Source organism: Lonchura striata, chromosome 14 (genome assembly GCF_050655825.1).
Source record: "Lonchura striata isolate lonStrDom1 chromosome 14, ASM5065582v1, whole genome shotgun sequence".
NCBI classification, from domain to species: Eukaryota; Metazoa; Chordata; class Aves; order Passeriformes; family Estrildidae; genus Lonchura; species Lonchura striata.
In genome coordinates this window covers 353,831-375,330 of record NC_140716.1, presented here as the reverse complement: position 1 = coordinate 375,330, position 21,500 = coordinate 353,831, and the positions used below count along the sequence as shown (strand labels likewise).

The window sequence follows — 21,500 nt, the reverse complement described above, 5'->3', positions numbered from 1 at the left end:
CTTGCAGGAGTGCCAGCCTCCAGCTTTCTTTTCAGTGTCAAATGTCCAGGGTCCTATTTTCAGCTTCCAGAAATGGGGGAGAGCTCTACTGGGTCTTAGTGTTGTCTTCAGCCGAGGGGAGGGGGATCCTGCTCTCAAACCTGAGTTCTGGGTCTGGACTGTGATGTTGGGTCATGCTGGGCATGGATGTTTTGTTTGGTAGCCACCACTCTGCAGTGGTGCACTCTGCAGTTCTTTGCAGGGAGTTCACAGTAAGTGGAGCTACATGGATGCGTGTCATGGTAGGACAGAGATTATGAAAATAAGGAGCCTTTGCTCCAATAGAGCAGGTGCAAAATTACTGTGGTCAATGCCAGCAGTATGTGCTGAGCTTCCCTGCTCTCACTGATCTGCAGCTCAAACTGAAGTATTACAGGGTTTACCTGATGCAGTGGCAGCATAGCCAGGCTCCATTTGCTAAGGGATATCCAAGTTCTGGATCTCAAAGGTGTTCCTTTTCATCACAGGTGGAGAGCAGCTACCAAACCAGCATCTAGTCAACACTTGTCTCTAATCAACCACACTCTTTCACTTCACAGATCATCTGTGGAGGTGTCCCTAACTAGGAGTCAGAACACCAGGGGTCTTTGCGGGAAGGAGCTGTCCCGCCCTAACTATGTTGGCTGTCTATCTGTGGTGCAGCCAGGTCATAGGGCTGACATTCTGCTGCTTTCATTGATGCTGTCATCTCTGAACACCCTCAGACCTGTCTGGAGTACTGATGCCTAGGTGACAGCCTCAATATCCCAGTGAGAGACTCTGGGATAGAAATTAATCAATTAGGTTGGAAAAGACCTCCAAGATCATCAGGTCCAACCTTTGACTGATGGTCACTTAATCAACTAGACCATAGTACTAAGAGCGATGTCCAGTCTCTTGACCTCCAAGCATAGTGACTTCACCATCTCCTTGGGCAGTCCATTCCAATGCTTGACAACATTTTCTATTCCAAATGCTTTTTCCCCTAACCTTCTCCTGTCTATTGATCAGGGTATAAATGCAAGGTGAGCCTGAATGACTCGTCTCTTTCTTCAGCAGTGAGACAGACGGCAGGCATGGAATGGCTGTTGCTGTTTGGTATTGTCGTGGCAATCATGGCCTCAATCACAACATTTCTGGCCAAACAGCAGAGGTAAGAATGCTTCAGGAGGCATGAGTTAATGCTTTTATTCTATCTTGTTAAAGATGAGGTGTTCATATGCAGCCTTCCTTGAGTCTTGTATATCTATGGGTGGGCAGCTATGAGCCTGTAAGGGACAGCCAAGAATGGTCACTGGCTGATGTACTGCCCCAAGTGACCTGCTTTTCTCTGGGATTCTGCTGCCATTCAGCTGGCTGGGCCAAGATGGTTGCACATGGGGATGAAGCAAGGACCACACAGCCTTCCGAGCTGCTCTCCTGGTCTTGTCTGTGCTCTGCAGTTGCCAGATAGAGCAGTAGCCAGAGCTAGCTGCCCCTTTCCAAAGCTGACATAGGTCCCCCAGTGCTGGCTGGAGGCCTCTGTCCCTCTCAGAGGTTTCTTATGCCCTTGAAGAGATATGAGGTGCTGACATGGAGGAGGGCTGGGCTGGTGCAGCAATAGGGCTGGCACAGCCTAGGTCCACAGAGGAATTGTATAAGGAAAAGGTCTGGCCTGCAGACCACAAACCAGCTCAGACTCAGTGAAAATGCATTTCTAGCATTTGGTGCTTTTCCAGGAAGGAAAAAACTGGAACCTCTTACCTTAGTGTGAATGTGTGTGTGCAAGTGCTGAGGTCTCACCTCTAGTGAGGTTCACAAGGGAGGCTATTAGATGGCTCTGGCAGCACAAGACATCCTTGGAAACTCAGCTGCTTGCTAACTCACAAGGCTGGGCAAGTGATTCCAGTTGCTTTAAATGGATCTGGAGATGCCTTGCTTTGCATTTGTAATGTGTGCTTAACCCCAAAGCCTTTTTCTTTTCTCTTCCAGCTTGTGGAATAAGATGGCTTGCATCCCAGACCCTGCTCCCTTTTTCAAACCTCTTTACATGGCTCATAATGGAGATTTTAAGGTAATAATGAGCTGCACAAGTGAGTGGAGTACAAGACAAACTAAAAGGACATCATGCTATCCTGAGCAAGGGATTCTCATTAGGGCAGTAGAAGGAGAAATCTATGTCAAATGAATGCCAAATGTCTCCAGATATAAGAACTAGAGGTTTCCAGTATCTGTTCAGTGCCATGAAAGCCTTTATGTTACATTTATACTCCTTATTCTGTGTAAGTGTTGTCTCAATCTGTGAGCAGAGTTCATGTGATTTCTGAAGCCTGGGATACTGACAGGAGTGTCAGAGAAAACTGCAAAGCCATGCAAAACTCTCAGAGCTGATTATTTTCAATTACTTCAGTTAGTTCTCCTGCAGTTGCCCATGTCTCATAGTAACAGCATCCTCCTGTTATATTGGAGGAGTCAGTGATTTTAAAGTTTAGTTTTTGCCTCCAAAAGTGTAGGGAATTTGGTTTTTTCTGTGGAACCTCAAACCTTGTGATGGTAACCTCTCTCTCCCTGTGTTTCTTTTTCTGCAGAAGTGGGTTGGTGCATCCCATATGAAAATGACCTTTGATTTCTTTGAATGGGGAATAGTCCTTCCAGAAGTCCTAGAAGTTTACACCATGCATCCTTCCAACAGCACCCCACAGGAAGAGCTGCATGAGCTAAGAAAGAATCTGCCTTGCAAGCCCTGTGTGTCTTGCCTGACTACCCCAGGTCATGAAAGCCAGTTGCTGTGGTGTAGTGTAAACAGTAGTGGTGGGACTGAGGACCAGTCATATGGGCACTTGTCGATTGATACAGTGACTGTGGCTGATGAATTTGCATCTTGTAACTGCCAGTGCAGTTGTAACCATGTGTACAGGGAACATGAGCATACCAACAAGGAAGATGATAGTGCTGGAGAACTTGGTTACCCCAAGGTTAACCTTGATGAGGAAGACAGAAAGCTATCCAGTGACTTGCATTTGGCTGATCTAAGTACACAGGACAAAATACTTGCTTCAGGCTCTGTGTCCACAGACCACCTGAGGAGCACAAGTGTCCCAGTCAACCAGCAAGGAGAAAGGGGAGTGGAAGGAGGGGTGGGGAGCATCCTAGAAGCCCTTTGTTTGCAGCCTTATCAGTGGGATTTGGAAAATCCAGGTTCTCTACCTTCTCCTGATGGTGAAAGTGTTTCCTACAGTGAAGGCTCCTATGACTTCTTCCCTCACAATACAAAGCCTGGTGACTGTTATCCTTTGATCTGTGTAGATTTGGACACTATTGATAGTGGCTTTGTGGACTCAGATTGTGGAAGTCCAGTTGACTCTGAATTTGGGCAAAACAGTCAGACCATTTGTGAGCCCATCCCTCTTGAGCAGGAGGGGCAAGACTTTACACGTAGCTACGTCAAGCAGTGGGTCTCCTGTCGCTCTGAGAGCCCTATCAGTGGGACACAGACAAACTAAGGACTGGATGAGTGTGGGGCCTTTTCCATAGTGTGCCAGGAGCAAACTGCTAGCAAAATTCAGAAGAGAAACAAAGTTTATTTTGTGTAAGCTCTATTGCATAAACTGTCACCTGTTAGGATGACAGAAATATGCCTGTTTCTATTCCCACTTATCCTACTAATGTCTCAAATTTGTTGTGATTGATTGTTCCTGAGTTTTGTTGGGTTTTGGGCTTTTTTAGAATCATATATCAACCCTCCCTTAATGTCAGAAAAATGCCAGGAAAAAAACCCCTCTATCTTGAAAATTATCCTTTGGCTTATATAGATATGCAAAATTTTTTGCAGTAACCTTATAAAGAGTACAGAACTTTAAGTTATTTTCCCTGGTATTCTCACATGACTTAAGGGTTTGGCTGCACATGGAACCTCAGAATCATAACCCATGGCAGGCATGTTTGCTATGTCAAAGCTCCCCTACCTTTCCAATCATGTGATGTTACTCGTCCTTCTACTATTTTTGGCTCTTTAAACTCAGCTGTAGTAGTCTGTCAATTACGGAGGGCTCCAAACCTGTCCATGAGGATCAAAACTAATTCTTATGTAATCATTGCAGAAATGAGTGTACTAGAGACTAAGCACAACTCAGGTTTCACAAAAACTTTCCAGGAGGAGTCTGCAAATGAAAAGACTTCAAAATATATCGAATTCTAAACAAACTCTCCCTAATAGGCTTTTCTATTGAGTCAGACTCTCTCCCTGCACTTTTCAAGCATTTTAATTGAGCAGCTTTTAGAATTTTGCCAAAATTATCGAAACATTGTCCTACCTGGATATGCCTGCCACTTCTGCCTTGGACTTGCTCTGCTGCAGTTAAAGGTCAGTAGCACAAAATTTGAGCAATTTCTGCTAGCTAATAAAGCCAAATATGAAATTGCACTGTAACTTTGAATCTGTTTTTCTCTCTGACATCTCCACATCGCTGATTTGTTCAGGATAATTGTCTTTAAAAGTCACTGAAAAGTAATACTGAAATTGAATGTGAAGACTGTAATCTTACATAGGCATAGTGCTGCTAACCCATAGACTGCTTGGCTCCAGAAGGTCATATCTTGAGAGAACCTTTGTGATGAATGATGCATGTTTCCAGTGTAGTAATCATCTGTTGTTGCTGTGATACCAATAAATTCCCTTCCCTCACGCCCTTCTCTTACCTGAGACTATAGGCAACCCCAAAGCTCCCTAAATGGGAGAGAGCACTATAGTAAAGAGAAGCTGATATTTTCATAGGTGAGTGTTGGCACAGTACTGCATTACATCCACATCCTCTGGTTTGATTGTTCAGATGCACCATGGTATTTCCTATGTTGATTTTGGACCTACATGACTTAGTTTTGTCCATTTTGTTGTTATTACTCCCTCAATACATCCCTAGTTCAATGGCTTCCTGGGAACTGCTCTAAGATATATTAGCTTCTTTGGTTTATTCCCTCCTTATTTTCCATTTTTCTTGTCATTTGCTGTGATAAGTCATGGGAGGTGTTGTCTTCATGTGCTGAGGCATGCTGTCCCTCTCATGCCTTCCACAAGGCAGCAGAGAATCTCCCCAGCTTCACTGCCCTGAAGAGCTGGCTGCCCCACACGGTCCCACGAGGGCTGCTTGCATTGTGATTGTGTTGGTGCGAATGTGTACTGGATAGAAGCGTTTCTGATGGTCTCGGCACAGTCTGCTGCAGCTTCATCTCACAGTTCTTTTCACTTCAGTAACTACACCATGGTAATTGACCCCAGGCTGCTTAAGGGAGAAACTTGCTTGTTTTTCTGGGGCCCTTTACATCTCAGTCCTGTGTGCTCTGTTTCCGTTTGTGCTGATGGCCCCAGAACTGCTGGAGGAACTGCTTCTGTTACTGGAAGACTATCTGGCTGTACATCTGATAGACGGTGGTGGTTTGGTGTTATGTTGGGCTGGAAGTTATCTCTGCTCACCCTAGGAGACAGACTTAACGAACAAGTGCGTGACACAAGGGTATTAAAATAAGGGAAGCTGTTCCCTTTGAAGCAAGGCATAACAATTAAGATTTTGGTCAGTGAGTTGTCACTGTGGATGTGGAGGGGTTTGAGGTGGGGGGTTTTCAGTGCCTCTTAGGAGTAAACTGAAAATGTCCCTGATGTAGCAGTTCTGATTTGGAATTTTTCTTTTCCCCAGGAGCAATAGGGTCAAAAAGCAGGTACTGAGAGAAGCACCTCAATCCATTCTGATGTACCAACTTGGAAATGTCCATCTCCATTTCTGCATGGCCCTTGCCTCCCTGTCTCTTGGACCCAGAAGCTGATACTGACAGACTGTTACTCAATTTTTTCTTTGACTGCTTCTCTCTTTCTGTTCTCTGGCACTAGAGATGTACTTGATGGATCCTGGCTGTAACACTGCCATTGCATCATTGCTGCTGGGCATGGGAAGATCTGTTCTTTATACATTCTAGGATCAGTACAAGGAAGCACTGCAATGGTTGTTTGCCTTTGCTTCCAGAGCTGCCCTTTGAATACGGTGCAGCAATCGGCAGTGGAAGAACAGGACAGGGCAGCTTCGGGATGCTGCAGGGGTCTGGGCACAGTTGGGCACAGGACTTGGGTGAAAACAGTTTAGCTCCACATCCACACAGGGCTAGGAAATTAGGCAAAAAGTTGCAATCAGATACTTTTCTATTCAGAAAATTACTTGGCCTTTTAAATGTTAACCCTTTAGCAGAAATTCCTGTTTCTCCATGACTAATGAGAAATTACATATATAGCTACTTTAACTCAATCTGATAATCAGAGCAGTTTTTCATTGGTTCTTGAGATTATCTTTAAAATCAGGTACAGTAAGATCTGTTTTATTATGCCACTGCTGCTACTGCCTGATCATTAAACCACACAGCTTAAACTATCAAGGGACAGAAGCAGGGTGAAAAGTGACATTTCTTTTGAACTGGTAAGACGGTTTACCATATTTCTGTTCTATGCATTCCAGTATGTAATGTTAGGGGACCTCTACTGAGCAAAATATTGAAAATATTTTTTAATCTAAATGTGGAATTCCATATTGTTTCTTGAATTAGGAACCTGAAGACCAGAAGTGTTTTTGCACTTTTGTTCTGATAGTTTGCTGAGCACAAAACACCACTATTGCAATAATTCTGATGGATTGTGCTTGAGAGAAGGGCCATCTTGAACATCTCTCTGAGTGCAAGAGATGAATGTAAAGGAATCCAGCCAAAATAGTCCTCAGTGTTTGGGACTTTGCAGACATAAACACACTTTTTAAATGTATGTATATATGTGTATGTGTGTGTGTGTGTGTGTGTATGAATATTGCTTTATTGCAGTCATCCTTTGTAGCAGCTTTCTTTCTGGGATCCAAGTATATCACATCTAAAAGTACATGGCTGTTTGTGAGCATCAAATTATTGGGAAAACGCACATTTGATCTGTTTCTGTCAGATGAGTGCTTAGAGGCCTAGATATTCAGAAGGTAGATTTTTCTTAAAGGACCCACAAAAATCTTTTCTTATAGGCAGGGATTATTGTTTACAATGGATACCCCTCCCATTGTACATACTATCCTGACAGATTGTTCTGGAGACTCTGCACTTTTGGTAATCTTAGTGGATGAAGGGGTGTACCTGTTGGTACAGGCATGCTATTGTCTGTCACTGTTTTATGTTGTAGGTGCTAGTCAGTGTCCTATCTTTTTTTAGTGCCTGTTGGTGCTGCCTCTGGAAGAGACATAAGCAAAGGAAGGGATTATGGCCAAGGGAGAGCAGGTCATTTATGACTAATTGCTAAGATGTAAGGAATGAAACAGAGCATTCAAGGGTCCAGATCTGCTGTGTCTGCTCCCACTGTGCACCACTCATTGTATCACAGAATTCTGGAATGGCTTCAGTAGGAAGACATCTTCAAATCCTCTGCCATGGGCAGCAACACCTTCCACTAGACCAGGTTGCTCCAAACCCCATCCAACCTGACCTGGAACACCTCCAGGGATGGGGTAGGAATGTCTTTTCTGGACAACTTGTGCCAGTATCTCATTGCCCTCACAGGGAAAAATTTCTATGCAATACCCCATGTAACCTTGGCCTCTGCTTGTTGGAAGCCATTCCTCATTGCCCCATCACTACATGCCCATCTCCAGCTTTCTAATAGCTCTTTTATGTACTGGAAGAGACTCTAAGTTCTCCCTGGAGCCTTCTCCAAGCTGAGCAAGTCGAGCTCTCCTATCCTGTCTCCATAGCAGAGGGACTCCAGTTCTCTGATTATCTCTGTGGCCTCCTCCAGACTTGGTCTAGCAACTCCATGCCCTTCTTAGGTTGAGGACCTCAGAACTGGACACAGTACTGCAAGTGGGAATCTCACAAGAGCAGAGTAGAGAGGTAGAATCCTCTCCCTTAACCTGCTGGTCATGCTGCTTTTGGTGCAGCCCTGGATACAATGGGCTTTCTGGGCTGCAAACATGCATTGCTAGACCTTGTCAAGTGTCTTGTCAACATTAGAATCTTGCTCTGGGAGCAAGAAGGAGCAAGACACATTTTGAAAGAGTCCAGATCCTGAAAATTCTGACTTCCTCTAAGATTCAGGTGAGCATACAAGATCATGTGAATGAGCTGCAACAAGAAAAAAATTACATTGATTAAGCAATATACCTTATTAAAAAGTATAGAAGTGGAATAAACCCTAGAACTCCCAGCTGTCTGCTGCAGGCTGGCATATAATAGCATATATATCAAAGAATACCCAAGCATATTGAAGAATCTTATGCACATATCTCCATGCAAAATCCTTGCTCATGCTCTTCTTATATGATACATCATGTTTATCAGGCTTTTGTAAAACTGATCTTACTTGTAGCCATCCAAAAGTCAAAGACACAAAAATCCTGTTTTATGTCCATCCCTTTGAGCCCGTTACATTTTTCTATACATTTCTTCTCTCTTTCTCTATCTCATCAAGCATAAGCTTCTTGTCCCCAATTTTAAAATCACTGACAGCCTCTTCTTGCCTTCTTGTCATCTCTCACTTCCCCATCTAGAAGTTAACTCTATGTTGTCAGCTTCTGCCTCCCATTAGATCATTAAACCTATTTCTCCTAATCATCCTCCATGCTACTGCTTACACATTGAAGGTGCTGCTTACAATTCTCTTGGGCTACATCAACCTCATTCTTCAAGTCTCCCTGTAAAGCTCTGCTTTACAGGGTTTCTGAAACCTAGATGATATCTTGGCTACCCACATGCTGAGGCTGTTGTCAACTGCTTGCACTACTTCCTCTCTCAGTGGTATCTGTCAAATAATTTGTTTCACCTTATAAATTCTTATGAGAAAATGTTATCTTTTTATTGTGTGTTCAATTGGACCCCAAATCTGGGGGTAAATCCCAGAATATTAATTTCAGGTGATAGATATAGCAATAACATTCAGTCGTCTGTGTTTCTATTAATAAGCAGTTGAGAGCATTTGGAAAATCTGTGTTGTACAAATTCTGGTTAAAATAACTTAAAATTGCTTTTGGGAAGTGGAGACAGGAACCACAGGAGGGAAGGGGAAAGGCACAGATGCAAGGCCTCATTTCCTTGAGCAGGTAACAGGCAGAATTCTGCCCTGGAAACATACAGAAAGGATGGAAACACCATTGCAACCAACTTGAGACCACTTTGGAAATCAAAATCACTACCACCTCCAGGTGCTGATGGACTGCTGGCAGCATACCTGATGTATCATTTCAGGGCATCATCTGAGACATTTTGCCTCTTTCCTGCAGAATGAAGGTGGTTCTCCTTTCTAGTTCTCATACAGCTTTTCTGCCTTCGCCCACAACTTTGCAGTGCTGCAGAAACTCGACATTAGAACACAAGAAAGCAGCAAGCAGTCTGGTCCCCAAGACATCCAGCTAAGTTTGTCTTCCACTGCTAGAAGCTGCTGTAATTGTACCTGCACTTCCTGTACTGGGCTTCCATCTGAGCTAATAGAAAGACTACAAGTCTTGCATATGTTTAGGCAAGAGGTTTCAGCCAATAAAGATAATTTGCCTTTGTAAAAATTCTTAATTTAGTTTCTGTCTAATTGTATTTACCTTCAGTGTCCAACTACTGGACTCTTTCCATCTTTCTCTCATAGATTTAAAAAAGAAGAAAAGAAAATACTTCTCTCCTACCTGAAATCATCTCCTCATGTAAGATACTAGTGGCTGGTGTGAAATGACTACTTAGCCTTTCCTTTGGCTAAGTTAAAGAGATTTACTTGGTTTCTAATTGTTGATTTCTGAGTAAAGTTATCCAGGACTAAATCATTCACACCTCCCTTTTCAGAAGTATTTTCATATTGACAGCAATTTTTTGTTTAAAATCTTGATTCCAACAGAAGAAATTAATTGTGTTTCAAATGCTACATGTAGCTGCAATAACTTTTATTTTAATTGATATGTATCCACAGTCTGTTTGTTAGCTCCTCTAATTGTATTAATGTACTGCAGAATCTCATTCAGCTGGTTATGTGCTACCTCCTGAAATTATTTTCTGGTAAGTCTTTCAGAATTCAGTGCTCCATGACCTAATTATGACTAACACTTATGGTTTCTAACACAAAAATTTGCATTTAAACTGGCTGTATTTTTTTCCAGGGGAGCTAGACAGCCAGAAAGGTCTAAAATATTTCAAACATTACGGAACTGAGCAGAGAACTTCTTCGTGGGAGTGGGGGAGTTTATCAAATTAGTAGCAATTACCTGGAAACATTCTTTCCTGGTTTACTTATCTTGACCTGAGTTTGTTTACTTGTTTGTGTGCCTGAACAAATTCTTGTAAGCACTTGAATAATTCTACTTAATGCAGCTCTCTCTATTTCATATTTAGTCAGTATTACTGTATTTATGACAGGGACCATAAGAAAACCTGATTAGAATGATAAGCACGAGAGACTTAATGCCTCCCATCCTCCTGGCTAAAATCAGCTAATGGTGACGCTTCCTCTCAACAACCCCCACCCTGAAGAGAGTCTGCAGCAAAACAGGATATTTATGAAAAACCCATAAATGAAGAGGTGGTGAAGTGAAAGCAGAAATACTCCTTTTCTCTTAATCAGTTTCTGAAACATCGTAATTATTTTACAATTTAATTCAGACAAGGGAAACAGGCATAATCACATGCAAGAAGTTATACATGGATGCTGTTGTCTAGCTTTGTGAAATTCACAGCTGGAAGGGTATTCTTGGTCATGGATCAGCTCACTTAATCTCTTCAGTAAAACAATCCTAATGATTACTATATCACAGCCCTTGCTAAGCATAGACTTTTTCTTGCACACTTCTATTCCAGACTGCTTCAGATCCTTTGTTGGTTAGAAATCACAATATTATTCTATAGTCAGGCTATATACACTTGGTCCTGTGCTAATGCTGTACTTATTTTTTTCTCCTGTACTGACATTCCTTTCCTTTTCCCCAGCTTCTTCTGAAAGAGAGATCATAATCTCTGGCAAGTTGTGTTTGGTATTTTTTTCTTTTTTTTTTCCTTATAATAACTAACCCAAGCTCTTTTGAGACTGAACATTCCACCCTCTTGTTACCCTAGCTGTAAAGCTCAGTTCAGTGTCTATGCTAGTCAAGTAGTGCAAACATTGTTCCTTTAATATTTTTTTTAACTTTCAAGAAACTGTTTTTGTTGATCCTGATTAGTCCTCTCTCTCTACAAACTCACTTCCAAGTTTTCCGGGTTTCAGGCTCTTTGGAGCAGCCTTGTCCTTGCAGTGGTGCTGGGCTCATTGGCTATGTTCATGTAGCAGCAAATAATGCAAACTGGAAATATCTTTTTAAAACACCACATATTGCTAAAATAGATCAGGTCCATATTCTTCATATGAAATGTTGCCATGAAATAATCAAATCAGAAACTTTTAGTGAAAAAGTATAGTTTTAAATTAAAACTTTATCAGGAAACAATCCAGAGAACTGAATTTTTGTTTAAAAAGAAAGAGTGAGGCCAGTATAACCTTGTAGAGATGTAGAGTCCCATATTGCAGAAGATACTCTTCAAACATCCTTGCATAACCCTTCAGTGAACTGGGGTAATGACTAGGCCCTAAGTATTCTATATCTCCCAATGGGTGCTTTAACCAGGATAATATCAGTTATTCTCTGTATCTGTTTCCTGAATACGCAGAAATAACATTGCTCCAGGAGGCCCCTGAGCTGCAAATGTCCAGAGGTTGAGAATGTTCAGAGAGGAACATCTATGCTCTATTGCTACAATTCTCTCTAAGCATCTGTTTTTGACTATGGTCAGAAACAGGATTTGGGAAACATGAACAATGGTTCCAACCCACTATGGCTCTCTGCTGCTCTTAAATTGTCATAAACCAGATGACAAAAATGCAGGAAGAAAGAAAGAACACCCTCACATTCTCCCACCCTTGATAAAATTGCAGGAATTGTAGATTTCCTTTCAGGCAGCTGGTGCTTTACTGCAAAGTACTATTTTCTGCTATGAGAAGAACAGTTCCTATAGAAGAACTTATATAGCTGAGTTGGTGCCCTATCTGACAGATTCGGGATCAGCTTTTGTCAGGCTGGCAGAAGCATACAGCTAATGCTTTAACCTACTGGTAAAACAACCAGCAAAACTGCTCTTAATGATTATTCTGTTCTAGATACTATCTGGAATGGGAAGACTTGTGTGGCAGTTGGGCCTCCAGCTGTGCATTGCTGCTGCGCTGCTCTTTGGTGGAGGAAGAGGGAGAGGTAAGAGGAGATGTGGAATAGGTCCACTGTACAAACACAGGCACATGCTTGTGCTCATTTTTCATTCACAGACTCTTCAGTATGCAATCCAAAATCTTGTGACTGCCCTGTCCCAGGAACCAGTACAGCTGGCTGACAATGCTAGGCCTAGGGTACCGTGTATATACTGGATAACCTGGGCACCAGAAAAAGTGCAGCCACTGCCGAAGGTCCCTGCACTAAGATCTTACACTCATCTCATGCAGTGAAGTGTGTTACAACAGCGTAAGAACATGATGAGGAAGATCAGATGCAGTGTGAGCAAAGGAAGTACTAGCAAGTAATGAATTTATTAAGTGTGCTGAGCAAGGCATCTTCCAATGATATATTAATCCAGTTCTGGTCTCCTTCCTCTGCAGAGCTCTCTGGCAGCCTGAGCTGCCTGAATAACTACGTGACTACTGTGAGTTGCATGTGGGTAACGGAGAAGCCCATGGGTGATGGACCTTTCCACCTGCATTTCACCAAGTAAGAGCTGCACACCAAGAGCTGTCTGTAGCAGCCCCAGCCCTGGCTTGAACAGGACAGCACTGAAAAGCAGAGATGGAGCCCAGCTGTGGGCTTTGTTCTCTCCACAGCAGGAAACCTGTGGCACAGCTAGCTCTGCCACCCCATCACTCCAGACCTCAGAAGCTGTCCTCTATTGTGGTCCCAGAGCCTCAGGGGCTGCAGCAAAGGTCAAGTGCACATGGCTGCATGATCTCCTGTCAGCTGTGGTCTCTCCATATTTTCACTGAACCATTCTGGCAGGTATCTCAGAGCAGAGAACTTTTCCTTCCTGGCCTCTGGGAACTCTTTTCCCCATGACCTGGGAACTTCCAGAACCCATCTTTTGTAAAGCTGCCTAATCAACTTCTAATAATGTCTTTCCTTTTTGCCTAGAAATTAAACACCTAATGGTTTAATGTATATTAGTAAATATATAAATACAAGTCCAGTTATAAGCTTTAATAAGAGATTTAGAATATTATCTGAATAGTTTTTCCCCTAATAGAAGAAATCAGGTGAATAGTTTTCTAACTAATTGGATAACTTGAGTTTAATGTGTTTAGGTTATGTAGAAACATTGTCTTGACCACCAGTAACTGTTATATGAGGGTAAGCCACTCTGATGTTAGATGTGTCATATTCTGCTTTGGTTAAGTAAAAAATAGCCTAATTCTTATTAATATTGGATTTTAAATCCATGGAAAGATGGGCAAGCTGATAATATGTGATATCCCAGGATCCTGTGGGATCACATGTAATGTGAAAAAATTGCTAATGAATGGCTAAACCACAAAAAGACAAAGCAACTTTGAGCACATTTTGTTGTCAGTACTGGTTTGTTTGTAGTGAAAGAGGAATTTAATGTACAGCTTATTTTTACCTCTGTACTACGCACTTGTAACCAGCTGTCCATCCATTCCTTCCCCCTACCCACCTGCTTTCCTGCAATGACAGCAGCTCTGTCACTTTCCGAGGGAGCAGGGAACAGCTACTGGATGTTATGTGCAACCACTGTGAGATTATTCCTGGTGCTCTCAGCAGTAAGGTTATGAAGGTGTCTTCTTACCATCCAGCCCTGCCATCCATCCAGCTTTTGGATTGCTGGTTTGCTTGTTGTCTGCACTAGAGAGGTTCATGGTCTCCAGAGTGTGATGCTGTTCTAAGGTGCCACACATGCATAAACTGAAAAGCACTTAATTGTATGACTTAAAAGAAACTTTCAGCCTTTTTATTCTTCTAGCCTCTGGTCAAAGGGCCACAACGCCAGCTGCAAACTGACTGCCACAGAGAGCATGCAGAATCAGTACCACTGCACAATTCATTTAGCCAGCCAGATCTTGGAAACAGATGGTTATAGAGTCTCTCTCCAAGGAAACTTCTTTGGATGTAATCAGACATACATAACCTTTCCAGAGTACAATCCTCGCAAGCACAGTAAGTATGAACCAGGACAGCTGTGAGCTGAGGCTCTGCCCAGCAGCTTCAGGACAGGTCTGATATGCTGCCTAACAAAAGATGTCTCAAAGATAGCAAGGGAAAACAATGAAAGCAATCAAGACTGCCCATCCCCAGAAAGTGCACGGTGTGAACTGCACCAGTAAGGACGCAGTCACTGAGTCTCTCCATCCTGACTTTTCCCGGACTTCAGAGGGGCTGGTTCTGGAGTATCATTCAACAATACTTCTCATCTGCACCATGTTTTCTTGTGCCCTGAGTAATCTGCAGCTAGATTGCTTCAATTATTTTTTCATTTTGTTGTTTTATTTTTCTCTAAGAAATTATGTAATGAGGAGTCATGGATTTTAACTGAATGTCCCATGGCCTAGTACCAGAGAGAAATGGCCAAAACACGACCATATTTGTGGTATGTTGTAAGGGCAGAAGGTGATATACAAAGTGGTTCTTTTCTTGCAAGATTAACCCTAGGGACCACTGGAGTTATCATTAATTTATGTCAGATCTGTAGCTGTTCTGATGCTGTAAGCTAACTTGGTCTACTGCTAGTGTTAGTACCCTTTTTTAGACCCAGCTTTATCTTCCATTATTTCAGTCACCCTAATGTCATGAATTTTCTTTTCTGGTGTCCCAAATGCTGTGAAAAAAACCCCGCCTCCTCTATTTGCAGTAAAACTTGATCCACCTTTGAACATCCAGAGCAATGCCACTGCCAGCAAGTGCCAGATATGGTGGAGTGTGTGGAATGTGCCTTGGTACCTCGCTGAAATTCTCCAATATGAGTTGCAGTATAAGGAGTACAGCATGTCCTGGGAGGTAACTGGATGAGGCATACAGTGATCCTACCTTTTTCTTTGGGTACAACGGCCTTGCCACTGAGCTCCACCAGTGGACTTAGGATGGCCTTTCTGGTTTCCCAGTTAAGGCTGAGAGATTTTACATTGAACATCAATACTGAAGTTCAATATCTCCTCTTTTTATGAACCCTGCATGATCATTCAGGCCCTCTTCTTGCATCTAAGCAAAGAAAACATGGAAAAGAAAAGAGAAGGGAAAAACCAATAAAAATGAGTATTTAAAAGACCATCCTTTTGCCCAATCTCATTAACAGCAGTGCTTTGTAATACTTTGCAGGTTGCATTGAACAAGACACTACCCAGTTCATTGCCACAAGTAGAAATTGAAGCCACAGAGCTCCACATTGGCATTGCTTATGCTGCAAGAGTTCGCTGCAAAGTTTCTGAAAATGAGAAGTCATACCACAGTCAATGGAGTGAGTGGAGCCAGACGACAGTGTTTCAAAAAGCAGGTACAAAGAATGTTGTTTTCATCTCATTTGATTTCTTTTCATGTCCATGTTCCCAAAAAAAAGAGAAGATATGTGGTAAAATGAAACTTTTCAAATCAGAGCTAGCTTTCTTCAAGTATTCATAGCCAAATTATTTTCCTTAAGGCCTTTAGCTGCCTGTTTCATTTGCAGTGCTTGGTTATTTGGGGTTCTGTCTTGACTTCCAGAATTTTTGTTATAAATTTTTGTGCTGATTCTTTTCCTAGACATCTCAAAAGTCTCTGAAAATATTGTAAATATCAAAACTATGCAATACTTATTCATTCCTCTGAGTTTTGGCACTCTACTCTATTTATTGTGGAACTGCAAACTTTCCTCAAGGTATGTGATTTTCAGTAAGTTCCCCTTGATTTTTATGGCCTGGAAAGGGTAAATCAAGAGTTGTTATATTAATTTTCCTTCCTGTTTCTGCTGCACAGACTCAGTAATTTCTAAAAGGTCCTCTGAAAATCTTGGAATGAAACATGTTCCTCAGTTGATGATAGTTAATGACCCGCTATACAGTCCTTAAGGAGATCAAAGTACATTTGGGACTCCCAAATTTGGCTGTAGTCCAAGGACGATGGCATCTTGAAGTCAAAGAAATTTAAGCATATGGAAATATTTGAAGTTTCATTTAGATAAATTAAAAGTGCAAGTACACAGCAACCTATAAAGGTGGTTAAACTGATGTCAATGCTAAGCTACGTGTGATATTCCTGGCAGGAGTCAGTAGGTAAAATACCAATATAGACAAAATAAACTGACTCTGATTCATTTGAGACCAAGTTGTACAGAGAAAAATAGTGGTTTTAGAACCTTGGTTCAGCAATCCTCTGCACATTTTATGCTGGCAGAACATAGGTACATCTTTCTTTTTTACCTTGACATACACTATTATGCTCTGTATACACATCATTTTTAGAGAAACAGAATACATGATGTCCACATGATAAAATATTTTATTGGATAGACTCCAATAAAGGGGCAAGGATGTCTGGCAGAATGTCTCTGTTTAAATGTAATGAAACTAGAACTTTTAAAACACTTTCAGAAACAGTGGTTTAGATCAAGTAAGCTGATAAACAAATGCTTAAATAGCTCAGTGTCTATAATGAGTAATATACCAGTATATTAAGTTTGTGACATATTCCAAAGAAACTTATGAGACTGTGCTTCAGTGCTTAGAAACGTTAAATGCATGCACAGGTGGCAGAAAAATAATTGCATGAGAAGTCAGAAATTATGAGTGGGCTTCTTGTGCAATCTTACTAACATTAGTGGGGTGGGGTTCATCTAACCAATATCATGGATACAGAACACAGAAAAACTCTATTTTTTAAAGTGTTGTTTTCTCACTTTAGGGCAAAAAGCCTCATCTGCTTTAACATTCCCACGCCAGCTGCTTTCTTTCAGCCACTCTATAGTTTGCACAATGGGAATTTTAAGGTAAGAAATAAATTTCATTTCTTTCTTATGACCCTCCGTTCATGACAGGAGGATTTTCTTTTTTCTGGAATTAATAATTCTAGCTCCTGAGCAGAGTTACTGACGCATGATTCTGATCTTCCTGAAAGTTTATAGTTTCTCATTTTACTGCTTCCGCATACTAGCTACCCACCACAGCTTCTGTCCAGTCTCTTGCTCCTTAAAAGTGGAACTCCTCCAGTGGCTCCCAGCTCAGACTGAATGCAGAAGGTGCACATTTTCAAAACCAAAGCAATACCAGCAGTTTGCATTATTTTGTGGTGATGTAATCTTGTAAAAATTCTTCTAAAATTTTGTGAAATTAGCTGCTAAGTTTTTACCCTATTATTCTAACTTTGCCTGTCAGATTTGCACTAAACATCTGGGTTATTGTGCCAAAGACATATAAAAAAAGAAAAGTTATTTTGGAAATAACTATGCAAAATGACCCCAGCTTATTGATGCTTTCATTAGGACTGGGTTAGACCGAATGAGGCTTGTAGCCAACTTGAAAGAGAAGAGACCAGCAACTCAAGCAAAGTGAATGCAGATAGTATTTCTGATCTAAACACCCAAGAACTGATTTCCCAGATCTCATTGAAACCTACAGGAAGCACAGATGTGGTTACTGCAGAAGAAAACTTTGCATTTGCCTCAGGTCCAAGCCAGCCGTATGTCCCCAGCAGGTACATAAGAGCAGAAGAGATAGAGATGAGGCCAGGACTATTGTTCGCACCAAACCCTGGCCCGAAAATCTCTGAAATAATTAAAGACAACCTTGAGAGCCCTAGTGTTGGAAGGAATTATCCCTCTCACTCACAGCATGGAAAGAGTGACTTTCTTATTCTTCAAGAATCTTTGGGGATAAAAGATGTGTCCTTCAGTGGCAGTGACTATTGTACTTTGTGTGACAATGATACCACAGGAGGTTTGATTTCTGCTGAACTACTGAAGTTTTCTAATGGCAATAGTCATGTTAAACATCAGAAAGATCAGTGACCTTCCCTGAGGAATACTGCCTACAAAGTTCCTTGTGCTCTCCTATCACCTCCCAACACTGTCCTCCCAAATGGCACAAATGGTGACTGTGTAGACAGTTTCAAATATGAAACACATCCTCAACTTCTGTACTTCAGATGTAGATTGTGACTAAGTCCCTTGTCTAGCAAATACTACCCCTACAGGCATTCCCTAAATTAACCTCTTGGCTGCAAGATCCAATAACCCTCTTGTCAAGGAGGTAGCAGTGACCTGCTGCTTTCCTCAGGAAGAACTATTATTGTTGTGTGCCTCTTGGAAGCAGCAGTATTTTCAATGTGATGAACCAGGATTTAAACTCCATAATTTCGTAAAAAATATGCATGATTTTTCACAAAATCATGAGAAACTATTTTTGCTTAAGAAAGTAATTCTGCTTCTTAACATAATACTGATGAATTAAAGGGATTCCTGATTTGATCAGACTTTGTGATTGCTCTGTTTAAAGATAATCAGACAGTAGGCCTTGTTCTTTATTATCTTGAAAGGCTGCAACTTTTTATTTTGCAATAACTAAGCTTCATGTACTGCTTTAACAAAAATTTATTTCAAGGTTAAGTGGCTGGGCTGATTTAATGGAAAAAGGTGAAAAATAAAACAGCACAAATGACCTTTACTTAATCACAGAACAGGCCAGGCCCATTGCCTCTCCAGGGCTTCTGTTATTTCTCCAGAATTCAGAAGTCCTTTGCCTATCTGCACAACAAATACAGCCTTTGTGAGCTGAATCTTTGGAGGTTTACTTTCTGCCCTAAACACAGAAAATCCTATATGTGATTAATATTCTACCACGCAGTTTTCTGGAGTCTTAGTTGCATCTCTTAGATTTAATGGGCTCAACAGTTTTAGCAAGCATACTGAGATATATACACATACATATGAACTAGCTGACATTTGTATATACACAGTCACATATATTAATTCCTTCCTCTTTGAAGTGCTTCCTTTGTCTCTCTGGTAAGAGCACAGATTAGTTTTGACAAGGCAAAGAAAGATTTCATTTAGAAGAAACAAAGTGGGTTGATTAATCCTTCCCAAAAAGTGTGCTAAACTGTTGTGAGCAGTGTTTATCTGTGAGAAAAACAGGAACAGATAGAGGAGTTAAGGTCTGGTATGTGTGACAGCCACAGGAGGTGATAGCTGTGATTAGTTTTCAGTGTTGTAATCAAAGGGCTTTTCTGATACCTGAAAAAAATATCCCATTTCTGGATGTGGTACTTTTTAATTTATAAAAACTATATGCAAGGGTGCTTCTATTACTCTGCCACAATCTAACGGCAAGAGAAGAACATGATGTTGCTGCCATTAACAGTTGCTGTTATTTCCCCGGATGAGAAAATCAGTAAAACAATGCCACATACCTGGAGGATTTTGGTGATCCCAAACTTTTAGACCCCATAGTGTAGTTTGATGTACTGTCCCAAATTTCAAACCTTCGGAATCTGAGAGATGCTTTTTGAAATTGTCAGATCAATTGCATCTTAGATTCATCAGATCTTGGCAGCCCTTTCTTATGAACATCTGCACAGAAATATAACCATCTTCATAAAGTCTTGGTTTTTTAATAAGTATTCTGTACCAGTTATATTAGCAAAATGAGAGTTATATTCATATATGAGTAAGGAGAAGCAGGTCAGGCTTCTAGGAAAGGGAGAGTGCAAAACTTCATTTATAGAGAAGCAAAAGAAAACTGAGATTGAATGTAGTCAGAAATTACTTGCAAAATGAAAAGTCAAAGACCGTGCTGCTTGTGTCCATTAGGGTAAGACTGGAAGACTATAATAACTGAGTCTGCAGATGATGACAGGCTGATGGTTAAAAGGCTGAAATTATATTCCAGCATCAGCAGTTCTCCAAGTGAAACTCCTAAGAACTTTTAACTGCTTCTGGTTTTATGGAATTACTTAAAAATATTAGTTGTTGTAGCTAAAACAAGAATGCCTCTTCTATACAATTAGGTCTTTGGAAAACAAAGCCTCATTTTTATTCAGTCACTGAAATACTACAAATTTTCTAAAAAAGCAAACTATAGCTTCCCCCTCCCTTTTTTTTTTTTTTTTCCCTCTTGTTTATTCTTTTAATTTTTTGGTGTTTTGTGTGTGTTTGTGTCATTTTTGACACTGGTATTAGGTTCAAGCTATGGTTTTTCACAGCTTCTTCGAGAATCTCTGAACTATTCTAAGGCTGACTTTTGCCTCTAAGAGTGATACATATCCTTCAAGCGGAAGATAGAGAACTACAGTCTAATAAGGAGACATATTGGCTATGGTCAAACCTGTGAAGCCTTTCATATCCTGGGACTACTGAGTGCATGCTATATGTATTGACTGCAACCAGAACAAAGTAGACAGCATTTCCCCCTTTTTCTTCTTTTGAGTTTTGCCAAAACAAACTGTTTTGGAAGATATTTAAGTAGTGCTTGTAAGTCACTAAGGAGCTGAAAATGTTCTGTGACAAAGATTTTAGTTTAATTGTAGGTATGCTTTCTGGTGGTGTGTTTGAGGGTTGTTGGGTTGGTTTGGTTTGATTTGTCTGTCTCACCTGGGACTTCTACTCCCATAAACTGCCCAGGGCATGAGAGCTATATTTAGCCTCCACCTAGGTCTGAGGGACACAGTCTTCAGTTCTGGTTTTGTGTCTCTTCATGGCCCCTGGGCCTGGACTTCAGGCAGGTTATATTTGGATTAGCCCCCTTGGGTGGATGTGGCAGTGTCTCTGCTCCCCGGGGCAGTGTCCCCCCTCTCGGGGCAATGTCCCCCCTCCCGGGGCAGTGTCCCCCTCCCCAAGCAGTGTCCCCCCAGTCCCAGGGCAGTGTCCCCGCTCCCGGGGCAGCGTGTCCCCCCCCCCGGGCAGTGTCCCCCCCAGTCCCAGGGCAATGTCCCCCTCGTCCCAGGGCAGTGTCTCCGCTCCCGGGGCAGTGTCCCCCCAGTCCCGGGGCAGTGTCCCCCCAGTCGCAGGGCAGTGTCTCCGCTCCCAGGGCAATGTCCCCCTCCCCGGGCAGTGTCCCCCCAGTCCCGGGGCAGTGTCCCCCCAGTCGCAGGGCAGTGTCCCCCCCGTCCCGGGGCAGTGTCCCCCCAGTCCCGGGGCAGTGTCCCCCCAGTCGCAGGGCAGTGTCCCCCCAGTCCCGGGGCAGTGTCCCCCCAGTCGCAGGGCAGTGTCTCCGCTCCCAGGGCAATGTCCCCCTCCCCGGGCAGTGTCCCCCCAGTCCCGGGGCAGTGTCCCCCCAGTCGCAGGGCAGTGTCTCCGCTCCCGGGGCAGCGTCCCCCCACTCCCAGGGCAATGTCCCCCTCCCCAGGCAGTGTCCCCCCAGTCCCAGGGCAGTGTCTCCGCTCCCGGGGCAGCGTCCCCCCACTCCCAGGGCAGTGTCCCCCTCCCCAGGCAGTGTCCCCCCAGTCGCAGGGCAGTGTCTCCGCTCCCGGGGCAGCGTCCCC

At 42.4% G+C, this 21,500-nt stretch overlaps 2 protein-coding genes across 13 annotated transcripts in view; both read left to right on the top strand.

Annotated features, from left to right (window-relative positions):
• The window catches only part of IL21R (interleukin 21 receptor), a 28,190-nt gene extending 15,945 nt beyond the window's left edge, over positions 1-12,245 (top strand). For 2 of the 5 annotated variants that reach the window (XM_085591886.1, XM_085591883.1), the window contains 3 exons: positions 1,030-1,171; positions 1,990-2,071; positions 2,586-3,500. In XM_085591886.1, coding sequence (XP_085448012.1) covers positions 1,030-1,171; positions 1,990-2,071; positions 2,586-3,500 — 1,139 coding nt within the window. Of the gene's footprint in view, positions 1-1,029; positions 1,172-1,989; positions 2,072-2,585; positions 3,587-12,163 lie in introns of those variants that run through there. The other 3 variants (XR_014958455.1, XM_085591885.1, XM_085591884.1) reach the window with 3 other exon arrangements.
• On the top strand, positions 3,556-20,200 carry LOC144247173 (interleukin-9 receptor-like). Of its 8 annotated transcripts, none has more exons than XM_085591888.1 (10): positions 4,268-4,360; positions 9,993-10,038; positions 12,164-12,254; positions 12,653-12,761; positions 14,023-14,216; positions 14,908-15,053; positions 15,372-15,546; positions 15,792-15,906; positions 16,929-17,013; positions 17,506-20,197. In XM_085591888.1, the coding sequence occupies exons 3-10, from the start codon at positions 12,176-12,178 to the stop codon at positions 18,028-18,030; spliced, it is 1,428 nt and encodes a 475-aa protein (XP_085448014.1). In that variant the 5' UTR covers positions 4,268-4,360; positions 9,993-10,038; positions 12,164-12,175; the 3' UTR covers positions 18,031-20,197. The 8 variants fall into 8 exon arrangements, with proteins under 8 accessions (XP_085448016.1, XP_085448013.1, XP_085448014.1 ...); XM_085591889.1 differs by lacking the exon at positions 4,268-4,360 and adding an exon at positions 4,367-6,455; XM_085591890.1 differs by lacking the exons at positions 4,268-4,360; positions 9,993-10,038 and adding an exon at positions 3,556-3,586.
• The last annotated feature ends 1,300 nt before the right edge of the window (positions 20,201-21,500 follow it).

Bases quoted from the DNA above. Each gene is read 5' to 3' on its own strand.
- LOC144247173 (XM_085591890.1), top strand. From the start codon at position 12,176: ATGGGAAGACTTGTGTGGCAGTTGGGCCTCCAGCTGTGCATTGCTGCT. The intron at 12,255-12,652 runs GTAAGAGGAGAT...CTTCCTCTGCAG, and splicing joins TGGTGGAGGAAGAGGGAGAG to AGCTCTCTGGCAGCCTGAGC. The intron at 15,907-16,928 runs GTATGTGATTTT...TTCTCACTTTAG, and splicing joins AACTGCAAACTTTCCTCAAG to GGCAAAAAGCCTCATCTGCT.